This window comes from Nomascus leucogenys, chromosome 12, assembly GCF_006542625.1.
Source record: "Nomascus leucogenys isolate Asia chromosome 12, Asia_NLE_v1, whole genome shotgun sequence".
Taxonomy (NCBI): domain Eukaryota; kingdom Metazoa; phylum Chordata; class Mammalia; order Primates; family Hylobatidae; genus Nomascus; species Nomascus leucogenys.
Window position 1 is genome coordinate 2,806,758 of NC_044392.1, and position 22,159 is coordinate 2,828,916.

Consider the following 22,159-nt stretch of genomic DNA (forward strand, 5'->3'; position numbering starts at 1 on the left):
TAAACCCAAGTGGGACCGAGAACATGGCCACTCATCACAGGGGACTCCTCAGTGGTTTCCTCATGTGCCCCGTGATGCATTGCCTTGACCTCCTTTATCAAATCTGTCTTCTCCATATGCCTAGTATCTCTGGCCAGAATAGAACTGGCCACTGGGTGACCCATATGTGAGTCATGGAGATCCAGGGACCTGTCATCATGTCTTTTGTTTCATCTGTCCTTTTTATAAATTCAAAGTGGGTTAAATCTTAAAGTTCAGAAAAATTAAGTAACTTGGAATCAAAGTTCACACAGCTCATAAGAGGCAAAACTAGCTGTAGTCCCCAATAACCACTTTCCCCACCTTCATCCTTCAGTAACAGAACTCCAATTTTATCCAGAGCTTCAAGGCATCAGCTAAATTCTACATTTCCCAGCCTCCTTGTGTAAACACAAGTTAGATCATGTCTGCTGAAAACAATCCAACAGCCTCCTGTCTCACTCGGGGTAAAACCGAAATCCTCACAGGCCTTCAAGGCCCTGCACATGAGGCTCCAACAGTCCCCTCTGTGACCTCAGCTCCTGTCGTCTCTATGCTAGTTTTGCTCCAACCACACCGGCCGCTGGTCTTTGTGCATCCCTCTCTTACCTCTTTCAGGACTTAGCTCAATTTCTCCTTTCGTGACACTCTTTGAGCAGCTACTTAAAATTGCAATACTCCTCTCCCCAGTGCCCCCAATACCCTCCTCTGCTATATTTCTCTCCACTGCAGTTAATACTTTCTCATCGACTCTATATTGACCTTATTTTTTTTCTGTCTTCCTCCACTAGAATATAGATTTCAGATGGGCAGCTGTTCAGTTTTGTTCACGGCTGTATTCCAGTGTCTGTCACATGGTGGCACTGAATAAATATCTTCAGTGGATTGTTGTGGAACTTCTAAAAAGGCTGCTTAAGGGAAGTTGACTCAGCGGAGGGAAATGCTTATTGGCCTTTCCTTCCTTGTATCTTTCCTCCTTCTCTGAGTCTGGAACTCAGACATGACGGCTGGAACCTCAGTTGCCATCTTGGATCTGAGATAACCTTGAAATGGGATCCATGGACTAGCATGTAGAGTAGGGAGAAAAAGGAGCCAAGATGGAGCTCCCTCGTCAACCCGGGGTGCTGTCCTCCAGATTTCTTTTATAGGAAGGCCGACAAACGTCTACCGTGTTCAGGCAACTGTGTTTTTGGGTCACTACTGCACCAGCATTGGACCCTAGCTGGGTATGACTGGCCCAGAACTTTACAGATGTCAGAATGTCCTTTCTTTCCTTATTTGTGTGGCAAAATCCTACACTTTTAACACCACCTTCTCTCTGACAGAATTCTGTTTTTCTTCCCCTGGTTATAACATGTATCACACTATTTTGGTAGCTTGGGTAAGGATATTTCTTTCCAGTAGGTTCTGAACTCCTAGAGGAGAGGGTTCATTACCTAATCTTCTCATAACCCTGGCAACTAGCACAGAACTTGGCACCAAGGCTGGCCCTATTTGGCACATAATAAGGGCTTAATAAATGGCCTCTGGATTGTTTGGCTGAATACTTTGAGGCTTGGAAAATCAACAACCACATCAACGATTCCAACTACAGACTCTATTCTATATTTACTCAAACGTAAGAGAAAGATGAGCTCATCATCCCAAGCATTACCACATTAATAATAATGAGAAGGATAATGATAGTGATGATAGCCCCTTACCTAGGAATACCACTTCATAACTTTCAAGGCACTTTCCAAGCCGTTATCTCATTTGTGTCTCACAATACCCTCTGCAGAAGGCAGGGCCAGTTATGCTCATGTTCAGTTTATAGATGAGGAATATGGTGATCAGAGAGGCTAAATGAGTCTTCCAAGCCTTTCAGCTATTTAGAGGTAGAATTAAGACCAAAATCAGGTCTTTAGTCAGCCAAACCAAAGCTCAGCTGTGAATGATAACACTAAATGACTAAAACATCATGGTGATTATAATAAATAAAACCCAAGCCCCTCAAAATGGGAGAATGAGAAGAGCCAGCTTCTCTCTGGTCCTAATAGATGAGGCTTACTTCCAAACCTGTAACTGCAAAAATCTGAAAACAACCCAAACATTCAACCAGTAAGGAACTGGTTGCAAAGGGTGGATTAGGGCCATCTACTGAAACACTAGCAGCCTTTTCAAAGAATAGCACTATTCTTTGAATACTGATATGGGAAAGAGTCCAAGATCTATTCTTGGGCTTACATACGAAAAAATCAGATTACAGATGAGTACATATGGTGCAGTCTCATTCATATAGAACAGGGATCAGCAAACTACAGCCCACAGGTCGGTGGCTGCCTGGTTTTGTAAATAAAGTTTTACTGGAACACAGCCATTTGTTTACATATTGTCTGTGGCTGCCTTTAGCATTACGAAGCAGAGCTGAGCAGTGGCAAAGGAGACCATCTGGAGTAAAAATACTCTCTGGCCCTTTCCAGAGAAAGTTTGCCAACTCCTGGTGCAGACTTTACATTACTTTATATTTATAGAAAGTATCCGAAATGAGATACCAAGCTGTTAATAATGGTATTGCACGGGATGATGGCATTTGGGGGCATGCTAAGTCTTTAAGAGTATATCTTATATGCTTATATATTGTTTGAATTTTTCCAACAAACATGCATTCCTTTAAAAGGAGGCAGAATGGAAGATAGTTCTAATTTGCATTTAAGAAGAATGACCCATAACAGCAGCAGGTGGTGGGAATAGGGGTGGTAGCAGGTGTGGCCATAGCTTCCAGGCCCACAGTGTTACTTCCAAGGGCTTGAAAGAGAAAATACATGCTTTTTAGGACCTTCCATTAAAAATCGATTCACTTTGGTCTTTCCTTTGTTCTTTCAGATTCTCTAACACACACTTCAAACTCTTCCCTCTGAAACACCCCTCGCCCCCACTCTGGCACAGAGGGCTTCTACTTAACCTTTAGGGCTCTGTCTAAATGGCTCCTGCTCAGAGAGGCCTTCACAATGACCCTTCTGATTTCCTTCTCAGAGGAGCCTGTTGTTTTCTTCCCTAACTTCTTATGCTTCTTACTTCTTGCTGTTTCCCTCACTCACCTGTAAGTTACATTAGGGTAGGCACCATGATTACTTTGCTCCCTGCTGTATTCTCAACACCCAGCAAAGGGCATGGCATGAAGTAGGAGTCATCAAGCATTTGTTGAATGAATGAATATGTCTCGCATGTGCGTGGATGTTTCAGCAGGTTCCTGCCTAGGAAAAGGCTGCCACACATGCTGGTATATGAGAATAAAGGTCCTTCCACCCCACTGGTTCTGTTGATATCCGTGGCCTGGAGAAAGACATAAACCTCCCTGTGACTCCATTTTAGTAACTGTATCCAAAACACAGGAACCCTGCTGTTCTCTGTGTCCTTTTAGCAAAGGGTAAAGCCACCCAGGAGGATGAATTCAGAACAGAAGTGCCTCTGATCAATGGTCTAATAGAAATCCACAGATGACATGACTGCATTCAGAATCATCTCCTAGAAAGTCTGCCCAGAGATGACTAAGACACTACAGTCACCCTTCAGAAGCAACTGAACAGAGACATCTAAAAACCCACCCCTCTTTGCCTTAGAACCAGGTGGGCTTCCAACATCTCATCTACAGAAGGGTCCGTCAGTCTAGTTGTCATGAGGACGTGAACTCCACGGAGGCAGAGACTTTGGTTTCCTGGTCTGTTCTCAGCCCCTGTAAGAAGATCTGGCACATGGTAGCTGCTCAATTCGTATTTACTGAATGAATAAATAAATAAAAATGCCTGATCTGCTCTTGCCCCTTCTGCAAAAGCCTAATCCCATGATGCTGCTCAGTGGATACTTGAATTAAGCCTGGTCCCTCAGATGATCCTTTGGGATCTGAAACTAGAATATAAACTGGGAAGTGATTCAAAGCCAAGACTGATCTGGGCCCGGTGGCTCACACCTGTATTCCCAGCACTTTAGGAGGCCAAGGTGGGTGGATCACTGGAGGTCAGGAGTTCAAAACCAGCTTGGCCAACATGGCGAAACCCCATCTCTACTAAAAATACAAAAACTAGCTGGGTGTGGCAATGCACGCCTGTAATCCCAGCTACTCAGGAGGCTAAGGCAGACGAATCACTTGAACCTAGGAGGTGGAGGCTGCAGTGAGCTGAGATTGCACCACTGCACTCCAGCCTGGGTGACAGAGTGACACTCTGTCTCAAAAAAAAAAAAAAAGAAAAGAAGAAAACAACAAACAAACAAACAAACAAAAGTCAAGAGTGAGACAGCCACATTTATCCCAGGATAACGGAAAAGCAAGGAAAATTGATCTGCAGGGAGGGGAGAACGTAGCAAGTGCTCAGAAGGAGGCAGGGAGGAGAGAGAACGATCCTGGAGTGTGGAAGATGGTCTCAGTCTGTACCTCTGCCATCCTGATTCCCGTCCTTTGGGAGTTTATGCTTTCTGCCCTTGGGCTCTTGTATTCTAAAAATATTTTGCTTTTTTGTGTCAGAGTTGTTGTTATCTGTATTGTTAAAATATAGAAACCTTTTAGCTTAAGTTACTTAGGTTGTTAGTTGTTTTCTTATAATCATGTCTCCTTTTTGTGTCAGATTGTTTTGAGTGGGTTTCTGTTTCTTGTGTTTTTATAATAAGTTACCCCTTTGTTTGCTTAAGTTGCTCTGAGTGGTTTTTTGATATTTCCTAAGATTCTACCAAACTGTTTCTGCTTCTCACTTGGGAAACTGTGTGTGGAGAAAGGCTCCTGGTCTCTCTGCCTTGGGTCAGAGGAAGGGTTAATCTCAGAGAGTAATTTCCCCTGTGCTAAGCCCAACTGAGTCCAGCAACATCTCTCTATGTGGGGCTCTCATAGGCCCCTTTCACCTCCCTAAGCAAGACCCCTGAAGCCACAGCTCCCAGGATACCCATACTCTCAGCTTTAACAGAGCCCTGGATCTCTCTAAAAGACATGGACACAGATGCCTCCTGGATGCAGAGGCCAATTCTGCTTTTCCTGAGGACCCAGCCCTGCCTCCCTGTGGAGGTCCTCGGTGGGCTGCCTCTCCAACTATGGTTCTCTCCAGACTTACAGGGTGTGGAATGTCTAAGTTCTTTGCCACGGGCTGGCAAAGCATATGGGACACATACGTCTATCACAAATATTCATGTTATAAATATCCCACACTTATTACATGTGCAAAACATTATGCTCACACTTTATATCTTCAGTAAACAGAAAAGAACACGTACTGTGTTCCCCTGGGTTAGCCCCATTCTCCCTTCCAAACAAAGGCACGGCAAATGCAATACCAGTGACATAGGAAAAAGGAGGTGGGATGAAAGTGGGTGGATCAAAGTACATGTCAAGTACATATTGGCACTGGGCACTCTGCTTGATGCTGTGCCTATGTGCTAACCCTCACAACAACTCCTTCGTTTAGTGTCACTGTCCCTTTTTCATGGATGAGCATGGAAGCAATGCTCAGAGGAGTTAGGCAACTTGTTCCAGGCCATACAGTTGCTAAGTGATGGAGCCTACGCTATAAAGAAAGATACTGTACATGGGAGAATATCCTCAAAGCCATGGGACCTGATAGCAAAGTAGACCCATTCCAGGAATCCAGGGATCCTGGCAAAGGCAGAAGCAGACCAGAGGGTAAGTCAGGGGTCCCTGGGTTCCACCAAATGGGCTACTAGACCAGAGGCCCAGGGAGATAGTAGAGAGTGACTAATATTAGGAGGTGTGTAGTCTGGGAAGAAAGGAAGGAAGGAAGGAAGGAACGAACGAACAAACTAATGAAGGATGCTTGAGGCTTCCAACAGGCGCCCCCCATCCCTCAAACACACATAGTTATCTTTATCTTGGTACTTGCACTACAGATCCTAATAGGGTGATGGGGGATGCGTCTGCAGGCTGTGCCTCTCTTCTCCCCTCTCTCCAGTAATTTGCTGCTTGGCTGGCTCAGATGGCAGCTGGGGAGGTCTTATTCCCTGGGTTATTGTTTAGACCTAAAGACCCCTCTAGATACCACCTTGGGTCAATAGGCAAAAGTGGAAAGAACTTCACTGGGAAAGAGGATTTGAAAGTATGGCTCTCAGACCATGAATTTCCTTGGAGAAGACCTGGGGGAGAGATGGCCACAGGCAGGTAGCCATGAACAAGGTGACTGGAGAGGAAGCTGAAGGGGTTTCTACCCAGCAGCTTACTGTATCCAGGGAAGCTGAAATGAAATCATCTTATAAAAAATGAGGCTGACAGGGTGACATTTGGGGTGAATTTTGGAATCTCTGCCAAGAAGAACTCAGCTGGGTCAAGTCAGAGGCAGCTCTGGTGGTTGCTAAGGCTTGGCTGGGGGAAAGGACATCACTTGTAGTGACTCTAAGTATCATGTTTGTGCAGCTTTGTCTGGGTGTCCTCAGCCGTGTGGGTGTGGGTTCAACAAAGGGTACAGTTTTGCAAGGTGTATGCACTTGGAGGACTAGCGGGCAGGGCAATTGAGGGTACTGATGAGAATATGAAGGAAGAGATGAATAATAAGAAATGGTGATGATATGGCAGTGGGGATGGTGGTGGTGGGAGCAATGGAGGTCCCAGACTGGGTCTAAGTTGTGGCTTCTGTTAGAATTCCAAAGTGTCTGACTGTGCTGATATCAGTGTGTGGAAGAGGGTTTGGGCCCAGGAGGTTTACCAAATGGCAGGTGCCTGGAGGAAGAAAGGATGGCAGAATATCCATTCCCTAGGCCAGCCCCGTGAGGCAAGAAGGCTACAAGTAAAACATTCTCCATTTTGCACACCAGTCTTCTAGAACTGTACCTGACAAACAGGAGATAATCGAGAACTATGAGGAGTTCAATGAGTTGATGGCTATAGAGCACTTAGGATGGTGCTGGCAGTGGGCAAACACTAAGTTTGCCATTGTTCTAATTAGTGTTATGTGTGAGCTCATGTGAGATATTCCCAGGGGTGGCCAGAAATATTTAATTAGGGGACACTTTAAAAGGTATCTGAGGTCCTATGTTATGCAAGTGGGGAACATGAGCCAGAAAATTTTTAATTTTAACTGGTAATGTGACCCCATTTGTATGCTCAGGCTGATGAGGCCTGGGTGAACCTGGGTTATAGTAACAATAACAAAATCTATCATTCCCAGAGCATCTGTAGAGTGTTTAGTACATATGGAGCATTATACGTATAAATATGCATGTATAAAATATCTTTTAATCTTAACCTCCTGCAACATAATTATTACTAGCAACAATTTGTAGATGATGTTCCAGGAGATAATACTTGCTAAGCTCACAAATCAAGCAAGGAAGGGAGCTGGGATTTAGATAATGGGATGTGGGATAATTAGGGAAGACTAAAAGGTCAAAAAGAGATAATAGAGTAGAAGACAGTGGAGTGCTCGAGAGCCTGGAACTCCTCTTACTACTGCTAATACTTGAACATTACAGAATGCATGATATGTGCCAGGCACTGTACCAAGGACTTTCTTGCATGGACTCACTGATCTTTACATTACTATGAAGCAGGAATTTTCCTACCCTCGTTTTATAAAGGAAGAAATGGAGGCTTCAAGAGGTTCAATGCTTTATCCAAGGTCACGCAAATGTTAAGTCATAAACGTGAACTTTCAATCCAATTAATTTGACAGTCAGAGCTCTTAACTGGGCAGGGACAGCCTGTTTTTGTAAGTGAATTTTTCTTTGAATGCAGCCACGCCCATTTCTTTATGTTTTGTCTGTGGCTGCTTTAGCACTACAGTAGTAGGGCTGAGTAGTTGTGATAGGTAAACCTACAGTATTTACTATTTTTAAGAGAAAAATTGTTGACTCTTGCTTTCGACCACAACGCTATTGAACTTGCCTTAATTAAGCACAGATGCGCCTTAATTAGCAGAGCTGGAAGGATGAGCAAATGTGATCAGGAGGTATCAGAAAGTGACCAGTCTATGACGAGGTGTCAGAGTGTGGCCAAGGAGTGTCCTTGGGACAGAGGTCTAAGCACCGTGACCCTAGGATTAGACAGGCTGTCCATAGGGATGTTGAAGTTACCCAGGATGGTGAGAAGCTCTGGGTGGAGAGGAAGATTGAGCCTCACATCAGAATCCTCTTTAGTGAAGTGGAGTGAAGGAGGATATCAGCTGATAGCTATAAGGTTGAAGTAGAGTTAGGAATGACCCTCATAGAAAAAGAGAAGAGGAGTAGTGGTTAGAAATAGATGGGGTGCAAAAAGAATGCTAGTCTCCTTTTTTCCCACCCCTGGAGAATACAGGGGTGAAAGACTAAGCCATCAGGGGGGGCCGCAGGAAAGGCAGGTTTCTGCAGGCAGCAGCAGTGCTAGGGTTGGCGTGGGCTTGCTGTGGTCCAGCCCAGGGCTCTCCTCACTACGCTACACTACTTGCCCTCTGCCATGTTAGCTGGACCTGTCCTCAGTACTCTCTGGCACCAGGGCCCTTACCTGTATAGTCAATGACGAAGCCAGCATTGCTCACAGATGCATCACTGCGGAAGGCGAGGAAGAGGCTGTTGCTGCTGCTTTCAATGCGGCCTGGGAGCTGGGAGCCATAGAAGCTTCCTATGAGAGGGCTGAGAGAGTCCCGTCCGTCGTAGATATGGAGGAAGTCATAGCCAGGCTCCAAGTTAAAGCTGGGAAACAAAAACATCCCACCCCCACCCCACTAAGGTCAAATAAAGGCTTTTGCCGGGGTCTTAGGCTCAACCAAAGCATGGGGACTCCCAGGGAGCAAGCCCACCATCCCACTGGTACCCAACCCCTGAAGACTGGCTGGTGGGAAGGGAGAAGATGAGGCCCTGATGACCTCAGTCAGGTGTGAAGATGGAAGAGGCAGGCTCAGGGGCAGGGGAGCCAGATTCCAGTCAGTGTCCAAAAATCTGGAGCTGAAAACCTAACGTCCTCCTTATACGGAAGGGAAAATGAGTTGCCAACTCTGGACACCAAGCTGTCAACCAAAGTAGGTCCAAAACCCAGGTCTCTTACCTGACACTAATGTCCTTATACTGTGCTGTTCTGAACCTCATTTTCTGAGAGAATGAGCCAACTATGTTGCCATTCTCAGAGAGGAAGGGGCCTGTTACCATGAAGGACCCTAGCTTCGTGCTTTCATCCCAAGACAGTGCTCCAGCTCTCCTCAGGGTCTGCTATTGCCCCACTCCTAGCACCCACAAATGTCCTAACCCTTAGCTATTCTGACCCTGGTATGAGGGAAAAATCCATTTTAAAAACTTAGTTGAGCAAATTGAACATTAGAGTTCATGAATGTAATTTATCCCACTGGAATGGCTCAAGTGAAAATGATGGAAAATGCTTATTATGAAAAAATTATGCATGGAGTTCAAAAGTTTTTTGCACCAAAATCAATTCACACTAACTCGTTATAACATGTCTGCACAGGATCTAATGTGAGGCATTAAGAAGGACAAGACATCAGCTTGAAAAAAGCCTCTATCAGAGCAACATAAATTCTGCTAAAATTGAAGCAAGAAAAAACATCAAATTTATGGTGAAGCTTGGGTAGAAGAATGGTGACATCGCTGATGCTTTACAAAAAGTTTATGGGGACAATGCCCCAAAGAAATCAGCAGTTTACAAATGGATAACTTGTTTCAAGAAGGGAGAGGATGGTAATGAAGATGAAGCCTGCCAAGGCGGACCTCCACATCAATTGGAGAGGAAAAAAATTAATCTTGTTTGTGTCCTAACTGAATAGGACCAATGATTAATAGCACTAACGAGAGCCAACACCATAGACATCTCAACTGGTTCAGATTACACAGTTTTGACTAAAAAGTTAAGGTTGACCAAACTTTCTACTTGATGGGTGTCAAAACCATTGTGCCTACTAGACCAGCTGCAGACAAAAGCAGAGCTTTTGGCTGGGTGCGGTGGCTCACTCCTGTAATCCCAGCACTTTGGGAGGCCGAGGTGGGTGGATCACGAGGTCAGGAGATCAAGACCATCCTGACTAACACGGTGAAACCCCGTCTCTACTAAAAATACAAAAAATTAGCCGGGTGTGGTGGTGGGTGCCTGTAGTCCCAGCTACTCAGGAGGCTGAGGCAGGAGAATGGCGTGAACCCGGGAGGTGGAGCTTGCAGTAAGCAGAGATTGCGCTACTGTACTCCAGCCTGGGTGACAGAGTGAGAGTCTGTCTCAAAACAAACAAACAAACAAACAAACAAACAGCAGAGCTTTCAATGGAAATTTTAAAAATGTGGGATCAAGATCCTGAAACATTTCTCCCAAGAACAGGAGATGGACCATGGATTTACCAGTACAATCCTGAAGACAAAGCACAATCAAAGCAATGGCTACCAGGGAATGGAAGTGTACAGTCGAAGCAAAACTGGAGCAAAGGTCAAGGTCATGGGTTTTTTTCTTTTTTTTGGATGCTCCAGACATTTTGTGGTTGATTTTCTGAAGGGCCAAAGAATGATAACATCTGCTTCTTAGGAGTTTGTTTTGAGAAAGTTAGCTAAAGCTTTAGCAGAAAAATGCCTGGAAAGCTTTGGGAGAGAGTCCTTCTGCCCGACAACAATGCTCCTGATCATTTCTCTCATCAAACAAGGGTAATTTTTCAAGAGTTTCAATGGGAAATCATTAGGCATCCACTTTACAGTCCTGATTTGGCTCCTTTTTATTGTTTTTTGTTTCCTAATCTTAAAAAAGTCTTTAAAGGGCACCTAATTTTTCTTCAGTTAATAAAGTAAAAAAGACTACATTGACATGTCAGTTCTTTAGGGATGGACGAAATGACTGGTATAGTTGTTTACAAAAGTGTCTGGTACTTGATGGAGTTTATGTTGAGTAATGAAGTTTATATTTTTTATTTTTATCTTAAATTCAATTTTTCCACAAACTTTTTGAAGTCCCCCCTGTATGCTTGCGCTCTGGTGCAGCAATTCCACTCTTAAGTATTTATCTAACAAAGGCAATTGATACCAATCAAGTGTGCAAAGATGAAAACAACAGAAAAGTAGATGAGCTTGCAGAGAATAGATTTCAGATGCAAATTTGCTCATGCCCAGCCATGGGCTGGGATACTCAGATACAGCAAGTCCTCAGCATTGTCCACAGGCCCTCAGAAACCATGACTTTAAGTGAAATGACATATAACAAAACCAATTGTTTGTTTCTCATCAACATACAGGCTGGGCACGGTGGCTCACATCTGTAATCCCAGCCTTTTGGGAGGCCAAGGTGGGCAGATCACTTGAGGCCAGGAGTTTGAGACCAGCCTGGCCAAAATGGCGAAACCCCGTCTCTGCTAAAAATACAAAAATTAGCTAGGTGTGGTGGCATGCACCTGTAATCCCAGCTACTTGGGAGGCTGAGGCATGAGAATTGCTTGAACTAGGGAGGGAGATGTTGCAGTGAGCCAAGATTGTGCCGCTGTACTCCAGCCTGGGTGACAGAATGAAACTCTGTCTCAGAAACAAAACAAAACAAACAAAACAATACAATGAAATGACATTGATGGAAACATTTGAGGACCTGCTATACTTTGTTTTACTTAAAGTCACAGTCTCCACGAACCTGTTCATGACACTGAGGACTTACTGTACTCTATTTGAGACAGAGTAAAATGACTGCTCTACCCTCTGGCTAAGATATATAGCAGGGGGAGGAGGCCATGCATCTCTAGGACAAAGGAGATAAGGCTGGCTAAGAGACAGGATGGGGGACTGGGAGGCAGGGGGCACAGAGCCAGATGCGCACTGGCCTCCTTCCCACCTGGCACCCTGTCACACTGGTGTCAGTTGCGGGGTCACCACACCATGGCTGGGTGACACGGTCTTCTTGCCCCTGTAATTCAGCTTCTTGACATCTGCTCTTTTGAAAGTCACCAGCGAAGGGTTTCGGAGGGAGTGAATCTTGGTCACAAATGATGGCATCACCACTTCCTAACTAACTGCCTTCTTTCTGTCCCTCCCTTCCTTCTATCATCAAATTTTGAGCACCCTCGATATTCCAGGCACTGTGCAAGGTGCCAAGGACATGGGGACGTGTCAGACACCACTTCTGCCTTCAAAAATTGATGCTGCCGTAGGAAGTGACAGATAGGTCAACAACAAAATAATGTATAAAGTCAGCCCAAGGCAGAGCAGAAACACAAAGCAAGGTTCCTTGGGGAGGATGAAAAATCAAACATTTATGGAGGAAATCAAGCCTGAACTGAGTCTTGGGAGATGAGAAGACCCTTAGAGATAGGACAAGGAGGGAGCAGGAAGTTGCTGTGAAGGCAAAGTCATAAGGGCATGAAAGAATCCACGAGGCTCTGGAACTGCAAGGAGTTCCATCTGGCTGGAGCTTAGGGCTTAGGATGGGGTCGGGGGCTGCCTGGAGAGGTAGGCAGGCACCAGATTGTTTGGAATGAAACTCCAAAGTTTGGGCCTTTATTTATAAGCAATAGAGGGCCATGATAGGATTTAAAAATAAAGGATCTATTTGTTTGTTTCTTTGTTTCTGAATTGAGGTATGATTTACACCGTGTGAAATGATCAGCCCTAAGGTGTGCCACTCTATCAGTTTTGACACATGCATATCAAGACCCAGAACTGTCCCACCACTCCAGAGAGTTCCAAATGCCCGTCCCATTCAACCTTCACTACCCTCAGATGCCAACACTGATTAGAATTCTTCACCAGGGATTAGTTTTGCTGATCCTACAATTTTATAGGAGTTGAATCATACATTATGTACTTTTTTTATGTCTGTCTTCTTTCACTCAGCATAATATTTTTGGGACTCATCCCCGTTGTTGCATGTATCAGTAGTTCATTCTTTTTTATTGCTGAGCACTGTCATTAGAGGATGTTAAAATGGAAAGTAGGGTGGTTATTTCAGCATTTTTGAGTGACACAATCACTCTGACAGCTAGCTAAGGGAGATCGGCATGGGAGGCAAGATGGGGCAGAGGAACCAGCTAGGAGATGAGGGCAGTAATTTAGATGGGAAATGATAGGACTTAAACCAGGACAGGAGCTAGGAGGATGGAGAAGAGGAAAATACATGAGGAGAGTGAAGGCAGTAGAGGCTGCACGCCTTGGTTGCTGCTAGTGGAAGAAGCCATGAGAGCAGGTGTCAATGCCAGCCCCAAGGCTCAGACAGAGCTCTTCTGGGGGAGAAAAAATATGCTTGATTTTGTACATGCTCATTCGCAGTGTCTGCAGGCCCCAGACAGAGATGTCCAACAGCTGGATAGCGAGGCTGATGCTCAGAATAAAGCCAGGGTGGGCGGCAGAATGGAGTCTTCCACTTATAAGAGGAGAGTGGAGACACAGGAATGACTGAACTTGTCCAGGAAAGGGGTGTAGGGGAAGAAGAGGAGGTTTTGACAAAGCCCGGCAAAGGAAGATGGGTTAACAAGAGGTCCATGTGAAGTCACAGAAGAGCCTGGAGAACTGGGAAGAGTAACTTCACACAAACCAAGGGAAAAAGCAGCCCAAGGATGGAAAGGGTGATCAAGAGGTGGAGTGGGATAAAACATGGAAAGGCCCATTTTGTTTGGAACCAGGAGTTCATGGGTGGCTTTTATCAGAGGAGTTTCCAGTAGAACTGTGGAGGCAGAAACCAGGTTCCAGTGGGTTGAGAGTGAATGGGAGGTGACGAAGTAGAGAAAGGCAGAGGCAGTTCTTTTGAAGAGCTTTCCTGTAGCAGGAATGGAAGAGCAAGTGCAGGAGCTGGATGGTGGGGGGGGTGCCTGGTACCCAAGCCCGCCCATTTATACCTCTGGAGTGGGGTGGAAGGGGCCGGGGAAGCAGACTGGGAATGCAGAGGGCAGGGCAAGGGCGTCCAACAAAGGCCTCCTTTCCAGGTCCCAGTATCTTCAGAGGTAGAGAGGAAATAATAATTGCTTCCTCACAAATTACTACAAGGATTAGATGTGATGATATGCATGAGACCACTGAGCACGGTGCTTGGCACGTAGATGTTCAATAAACGCTAGTTTCTCTTTCTTGGCTTCTTCACCTCCCTGGAGCTGAGAACTCTGCTACAGACCTGTGAATACTCACTTGGAGACCCAGGTCCCAGAACCCCTGGCCGCTCTGAACCCTTCGTCTCCCACCCAGGGGAAAGGTACATACATGTTAAACACCAGGGCGATGACGTAGTCTGGCGAGACGGTCACTTTCCAGTCACACTCCTTGCCTGGCGGGTAGGGTTCTGGGTAATTTGGTGACAGGATGACTCCAGATGGTCCTGTCAGGTCTCCCCCGCAGGGAGCTGAGGAGAGAAGAAGATGAGGGTTAGGCTGCCTCTTCACCCTGGGCTCATTTTCGTGGGCGTCGCTAATGCACTGTTGAGAGAGGAGGGGCTGAGGCTGACAGGCTGAAGTTGAACCTGGCTTAGGGACTCAGGAGAAGGTGAAATGATGGACTTCTACTTTGGAGTGGTGGGAATGTTTCGGAGATAGTGGTGGTGGTTGCACAACATTTCGAAAGTACCAGATGCCACTGAACTTTCATTGAAAAACGGGTAATTTTATGTTAGGTGCATTTCGCCTCAATAAATTATTATTTTTTGAGACGGAGTCTCTCTCTGTCGCCCAGGCTGGAGTGCAGTGGTGCGATCTCGGCTCACTGCAAGCTCCGCCCCCCGGGTTCACACCATTCTCCTGCCTCAGCCTCCCGAGTAGCTGGGACTACAGGCGCCCGCCACCACGCCCGGCTAATTTTTGTATTTTTAGTAGATACGGGGTTTCACCGTATTAGCCAGGATGGTCTTCATCTCCTGACCTTGTGATCCACCCGTCTCGGCCTCCCAAAGTCACGGGATTACAGGCATGAGCCACCGTGCCCAGCCTAATGAATTATTTTAAAAAATACCTGACCCTGCTACTTCCTAGTTGTGTGAACTTAGGGAACTTATCTAGCCTCTCTAGCCCTCGATGTCTTTCCTGTATCATAAAAAGAGACAATATCTTCTTTGTGGGGTGGTTTTTAAAGATTATTGGAGATGTCTGCTGAAGCATTTGGTAGACAGTGAACGGTTGATAGACGGAGCCGGCACTGTCTGTACACCTATGAAGTACATGGCCTTCCTTCACTGCCTCACATCGGCTTCCAGGCGAGCTTTGTGGGTACTGACTGTGAGTTCCCGTGCACTCGATGTCAGGAGGAGTGGGAAACAGGCTCACATTAGCCTGCCAAGCGCAGCTGGTCTCCTACGCTGCCAGTGCTCCTGCTCGTGGCTGCAGATAGCTTCCAACTTTCCAAAAGGCCTTGTCCAAGAGTATGTGTGTACCTCAGTTGTATGGAGCTATTATTAATCCCCAATCAGTCTACATGGTTGCCCTCTCCTGACATGACAGGTCTCTCAAGCAGGTGGGGAGGGAGAAAGTGGCCAGGTGACACAGCAACCTATTTACCTAGGGACCTTCTGGGCAGCTTCCCCAGAGCCTGGATCAGGTCTCTTCCTCCATGGCTGGGGCTGCTGTACCGTGGCATGAGGACTGGATAGAGTAAAAGCTGGGAAGCATGTGGGGTCGTTAGCAGGATGGCCAAGACTATAGGTATGATTGGTCTGGAAACCACAGGGCACCATCAGAGGTTGTAAACACTGAGCCCACAGGAACACAGAGAGCCATTTAAGGGCTGGTTAGAAAATCCAAGACGAGTCATTGTGGGGAGAGCAAAAGGGTATACCTGACTCCAAAGTCAGGAGCAGCCATTGGCTTGTCATAGAGCTGAGCACTGCTACTTTAGCTGTGTCATGGAGCCACCTCCGGCTGTGGCTTTTACTCAGGGTGAGGCTTAAAGGGCTGGGTCAATCCCTAACAGGGTCTCGAACAAATGGTAGGTCTTCAGGTCAGGCCATAAGAGCCCTGATGTGGCTGAACATAAAATCCGAGTGGTCATGAGTAGTCTGCTTTTTGTTCCATGGGAAAATATATCCCAAGAACCATCCTGAGTATCAGAAACACTGAAATAGGCATCTATTACGTATCAGACTTAACAAATCACATTTTAGATACACTATCTCATTTATGTCTCATTAACAACTCAATGAGCAATGGATTATTCTTCCTGATTTATAAAGGAGGGAAGTGAGTCTCAGAAAGCCTAAGTAACTTGCCCAGAGTCACTCTGAGACTCAAACTCACACGGGACTGGCTCCAAAGTCTGTTGTTTTCCCCCTTTCTACTTCCATACAGTCGGTAGCAGTAGCCAGAGTAGAGGAGGCGTGTTTCTCCCCGCAGGCCAGCAGGGAGAGCACAGTTGTTGCAGGAGCTTCTGAGCGAGGATGGTGCCTTAAGTTGGGTCTGCTTATGTCTCACTTGTGTCTCCACCACTGAATCCTTCAGGAGCAGAGGGCTAGATAAGTGGGGCCAACCAGAGGCTGGTACAATCAGGCTAGACCCTTGAGCTTAACAAAGCCAGACTGCAATGTCCAGTCCATGGAGCGTGGCCTTGCCCAGACCAGCCTAGAAACAGAGTCTGATGTGGCCAGTGAGAGTGGAAAGCCAGTGTCATATCAGAAGTCCCAACTCTGGGGAGATCTTCCCAAGGGGGCACAACGAGGCCTCCATTCTGGTTCCCAGCCTCCACGTCCCTCTGCCAGCTCAGGGGCTTCTTCCCTTAAGTTTGCCACAGATGGGGTGAGTCTCTGTTTCTGAAACTGCCCCTGTTACTCTCCCACCAACCCCCAAAGTACTATCAGCGTCTCTGGGTTCTAGGCTGCTGTCTGGACACAGATCTCTTCTGGATGTTTCCATGGCATCGGGCATGTGCTTCCTACTCAGAACCCCAGCATAGGCTTCACTGGCTGCTGCCAGTTGTGCCCCGAGGCCTTGCTTGGATCCCTGGGCTGCCTCGCCAGCAGGAAGGCTCCCACTGCTCAGGGTTAGTTGAGGGGTCCTACTGAGCTTACTAAACCATAGTTGCCCAGATGGGAGTGGGTGCAAGCTGCAGATCCTTCTAGACAGCCAAGAAGTGGGCAGGTTGGACTGAGGGCGAGAGTTGTGGAAAGGGCATTGATTTGGAAGTCATACAATCCTGAGCCCAAATTCTGACAATGCCACTCATTGGCTGTGTGAGTTTGGGCCGGCTGTCCACCCCTCTGAGCCTCTACTTCCTCATCTCGAAAGTAAAAGAATAATGATGATAACGGCTTCTAACATACACAGTGCTAACTATGAGCCAGGCACAGTTCTTATGGCTTTACAGTATTTTCTTTTTTAATCCTCAGAACAATGCTAGATGGTAAGTACTATCATTTTCACTATTTTACTGGTGAGGAAATTAAGGCACAGGGAAGTTGGGCAATTTGTCTAAGGCCACACAGCTTGCTGTGGTGAAGCCAGACCTGAGCCAGGGAGTGGAATCCTGAGCTCTAACCTCACCACAGAGTGATTTCAGCTGCAATAATGTAGCTAAAATATTTAGCCCGGTGCCTATCACGGGGATAGCATCCAATGAGTATTTGTTTTCTTCCTTTGCTTCCTCCCTGTAATGAAGGGTTATCAGGGCCAGCTAGACCCGCTCATGGCAGAACGCCCAGGGAGCTGGAAATCAGAAGCGTGTCACTGGGATTGCCAGTTCGTTTGAGAGAAGAGGCAAAGGCATTTATTCTGTTGCCTGAGGAACATTCCCCAAAGCCGAGTGTAGAAGAACGGGTGATGAAAACTGAATTAACCTCTCCACCCTGCCCACTGCACATTTATTGCTCTCCTCAGCTTAGCACAATCCTCCTTCTCCACTTGGGACAATCTCATCTCAGGACCTGCTTTTCTGTAAAATAAATCTAAGGAATCACAGCCTTGTAGAAGGCTGCATTTGGAAGGAGCCTCAGAGTTTCCCAGATTCTCTCCTGGGCCTCAACAGAACTCCCTTGAGCAGATGGAATTCTGGCTTAGGGAAGGGGAGTGAGTCTGAAGACTGGAAAGAAGGAACCAAAGAAGGGAAGGATGAAAAGGAGGAAGGAAGGAAGATAGAAAGGAAGGAAATTAGTATTTCTTGAGATTGGGGATAGGCGTGGCCTCACCCCACAATGCCATAAGGGAAGTGTATTTACCCTCACAGATGAGGAAACTCAGGCTCAGAGAGTTGAAGCAATTTCCCAAGGTCACCAAAGTAGTAAATGGCAGAGCTAGAAGCTAAATCTGGATGTGTCTACTTCAGTATCCCATACTGTTCCCTACACAGCAGAATACGTAGTGAAGAAGTCAGCTGGATCTGAAACCCAGGTCTCAACCTCCTGCCCCACACAGCTGTGAGGCTCCTAATTCCCACTGAGGAGCAGGATTTCGTGTCTCACCTTCAGGGCCAGGCCTCAGAGCCATGACTGGCATAGGCCAGTCTTCAGAGGCCCGGGCAGCATACTGCCTCCCATTGAGCCTGCGTGAGAGAGGTGCCGGCCAGGGCAGACGCTCCTGCAGGAGCTGTCTCAGGAAGCCCCTTGCACCCATCTCCGGCAGGGGAGGCGGTATGGGAGGTAGGAAAATGAGAGGCTTTGCATTCAGACTGGCGTGGGTGTAAATCTTGGCTCTGCCATATCCTAGCTCTGTGATTTGGGACAAGATATCCAAATTTGTCTAAGTTTCAGTTTCAAGTGTAAATGAGGAGACGGTGCTAATTTCAGAGAACTGTTGGGAAAGTTAAATGAGGTTATCTCAGTAAATGTCCAGTATGGGGCAAGGACACAGTAACGACTCAGTGACCATGGGCTCTCTTCTAACAGCCAGCATTGACAGGGGAGATAAATACTCAATATTTCACCTGAGCAAAATAGCCATGTGGAAGTGGGCACCTGGAGTATTTGTCTCTATCAATTTACCTTTCTTTCCCATCCCAGCCTCCCTTCAAGTTCCCTCCTCCTCTCAGTCTCAAGTAGCTAGAGGCAGGATTTTTCAGGCCCCACCCTTTTTAAGTGATGGGACCTTAGACAAGTCTCAGGTCCTTCAGGTCTTCATCTCTCATACAGGAAGGTTTTAAGACTGAGGACAGATCTAAAGAAACAAAATCTGTAATCCCAGCATTTTGGGAGGTTAAGGCAGGAGGATCACTTGAGCCCAGGAGTCCCAGATCAGCCTGGGCAACATAGTGAGACTCCATCTCAACAACAAAAAAAATACAAAAATTTGCTGGGTGTGGTGGCACAGGCCTGCAAGCCCAGCTACTTGGGAGGCTGAGGTAGGAGTATCACTTGAGCCCAGGAGGTCAAGGCTGCAGTGAGTTGTGATGGTGCCACTGCAGTCCAGTCTGAGCGACAGAGTGAGACCCTATCTCTAAGACCTAAAAGAACCAAAACGCAGGTAACCAATAATTTCCTTGACAACAGCAAAAGCAAGGTTCTTTTCTTTACATTCTGAGCCTGTGGGTGCCCTTCTATGGCTTCAGGTAATAGAAGGGTCATTTCGGAACCTGTTAGCCTTTACTACCCAACATGACCCATTGTCCTCCTTCTGACCTGTACAGCCTGGGCCAGAGAGAAAGAAACAGACCTGTCTGACTCGGAAATCTCTGGGACAATTTTAGCAAGTGAGGAGTTTGCAGTGCTGTGCGTGTAGAGTGTGAACATGAGTGAGTGCGTGTGGGGACTTATGCATGCAAAGCAGGGTAAACAATGGGTTTTCTGCAACTTTTGTCTGTTTCAATTCTCTTGGCCTCAGGCCCAAGATGCAGCTGCTGTGCATGGAAGGTTCTGGAGCACACAACTGTGAGCCCCAAGGGCAGAGTGCACCCTGCAGCTGCTTTGTACCGATGCATGTCGGCGGGCTGGGCTGCCAGAAGAACCTGTTCTCGATCTTCACACAGCTGATCTCTGCACTTCCCTGCAGCGCGTAGCCAGGGTCACACTGGAACACTGTGGAGTCGCCGGCTTCCCAACTGTCACCACTCCGGCTCCCATTCTGCGGGATCCCAGGGTCATTGCAGGACGTTGCTGTGGACACTGGGGCGAGGAAATAGAAGAGAGGGTAAGGTTTTCTGGGTGTCTGCCACTGAGGAGGCTCCCAGCTCATCACCCTCAGACTGCCATCATCCGTGCATTGCCACAACCACCAGAACCTCCCCATCATCATCATCGGCTGTAGCCACAGTGCCACTATTCTCACTCCCATTACTATCACTGCCTCCACCACCAATTGTGATCACACTTGTCACTCTCACTGATATCACCACTACCATTCTTCCAGTACCTTCACCATTACTGTCATCTGCCTGTCATGAGATGCTATGAGTTAAGCATGATTGTACTATAGAAGTGAATTCAGCTTAAGAATACAAGCATTGTTACATAAACAAAGCATTGCAATTTTGTATAATGTAACTAACATGATCAGAAGGAGGAAGTGACAAGATAATCAAGTCTAAACTCCATGTTGCCAGGTATGGTGGCTCACGCCTGTAATTCCAGCACTTTGGGAGGTCAAGGCAGGAAGGTCACTTGAGGTCAGGAGCTCGAGACCAGCCTGAGCAACACAGCAAGACCCTGACTCTACAAAAAAATAAAAAAGATTAGCTGGGTGTGGTGGTAGTTGCCTGTTATCCTAGCTACTCTGGAGGCTGAGGTGGGAGGATCCTTTAAGCCCAGGAGGTTAAGGCTGCAGTGAGCCATGATCGTGTCACTGAACTCGAGTGTAGGTGACAGAGTAACAGCTCGTCTCTAAAACAAACAAACAAACAAATAAACTCCATGTATTCAATTGGAAGGGTTTGCAAAGGACTTTGCGAGTTGGCCTGCCTAAATGCTAAGCAGCGGTTGTGAGGTTACCGGGAGCTACCGAAGTTAGGTCAAGATCATGTTCTCTCTTGCAATGGCAGACAACCAAGGACCCATCAGACTGAAACCATATTTGAAGAAAAGTCAGATATTTGTAGCAAGTGGGCAGAGAAGAGTTCAAAAATAGCTGATAAATATATTAAAAATTCAAAATACTCAGGAATTTGGGAGATCTTCGTGTCTAGTACCTAACCTAGTTTAACATAGAGCAGGTGTTTTATAAGCGAATGCTGAATGAATGCTAGATGGAAGGAATACATAAATAGAAGAATGAGTGGGTGAATGAATGAACAAATGCAGCATGAGAAAACGCACCAGAGGAACAGGTGCAAGAGTTAGTCCAGAGAAAGGAATCTCAAGAGCTGGAACAACCCTGGCTGCCTCCACGGCCCAGAGCTGACAGCAGGGCCCGGTCCCAGTCCCCAGCTATGTCATCCCTCATAGCCTGTGCTCAGCAGACTCTAGGGCAAGGAGGTTCTTGAAACTACAGGATAAATAATACTGATTTGATTGGAATGTCAGTTTTCTCAACAATTTAAGGAAAAACTACTTTTATACTAAAACAAAATAATTTAGTCTGGATTACAAGGTAAAATTCACATTAGTTTTTAAGCAAAAATGTGAAGCCTTAAAGATATTTTGTGCTTGCTATAGCCACCAGACCTCCTGGGGATACACACCCATTCTCTTCTGCTATCAGGAGGACATCAGCGGAAAAGTTTGAGAAGTGGCAGCCTAGGGCAACTGTATACACTGATGTCACTAATTATAACCTCTAGGATTGTATACGAGTCCTGAGTTACACGATCTGATGCCTTCTACTCAATAACACCTAAGGAAGCATACAGCAAATTACGGCCCACAGCCATATCTGGGCCTATGCCTATTTTTGTAAATAAAGTTTTACTGGAACACAGGCACACTCACTTGTTTACATATCAACATCTGACAGCTACTGAACTCATTTATAAAGTCAAATATGCATCAATCTTTTTCCTTCCCAGTTAAAATCAGACTTAGCTTTCATCTCTAGCTTTATAGTGCACTGTACACATGTAAATATTCCCCTAGAAGAAAATAGCTCATTGTTCTGGCCATATTTGGAAGGATTATTTATATGGGAGGCAATAGAGTACAATGATTAACAGCTTAGGTTTAAGACTCAGACACACGGCTTTTGCTATTAACTAGATGACCTTGTATGAGAAGCCTCAGAGCCCACGTCTGCAACATGGAGTAGTAACGGTGCCTATACCGTAAGGGTTTTGTGAAAATCGTAAGAGCTGATGTAGTGGAGAGCTTAGTGTGGCAGCCACTCAATAGATGGCTGTGATTATGCTTCCCGCTCACCTTCTTTTTTGTTCTCACTTTCTCTCTTTAATGCTCCTGAATTGGAGCTGCTTGGCA

At 46.3% G+C, this 22,159-nt stretch overlaps 1 protein-coding gene across 13 annotated transcripts in view; it reads right to left on the reverse strand.

Annotated features, from left to right (window-relative positions):
* CSMD2 (CUB and Sushi multiple domains 2) overlaps positions 1 to 22,159 on the reverse strand; it is a 675,146-nt gene that overhangs the window by 153,366 nt on the left and 499,621 nt on the right. For all 13 annotated transcript variants that reach the window (XM_030823365.1, XM_030823367.1, XM_030823372.1 and 10 more), the window contains 3 exons: positions 19,730 to 19,921; positions 14,116 to 14,254; positions 8,468 to 8,655 (listed from right to left, as the gene is read on the reverse strand). In XM_030823365.1, coding sequence (XP_030679225.1) covers positions 8,468 to 8,655; positions 14,116 to 14,254; positions 19,730 to 19,921 — 519 coding nt within the window. The remainder of the gene's footprint in view (positions 1 to 8,467; positions 8,656 to 14,115; positions 14,255 to 19,729; positions 19,922 to 22,159) is intronic.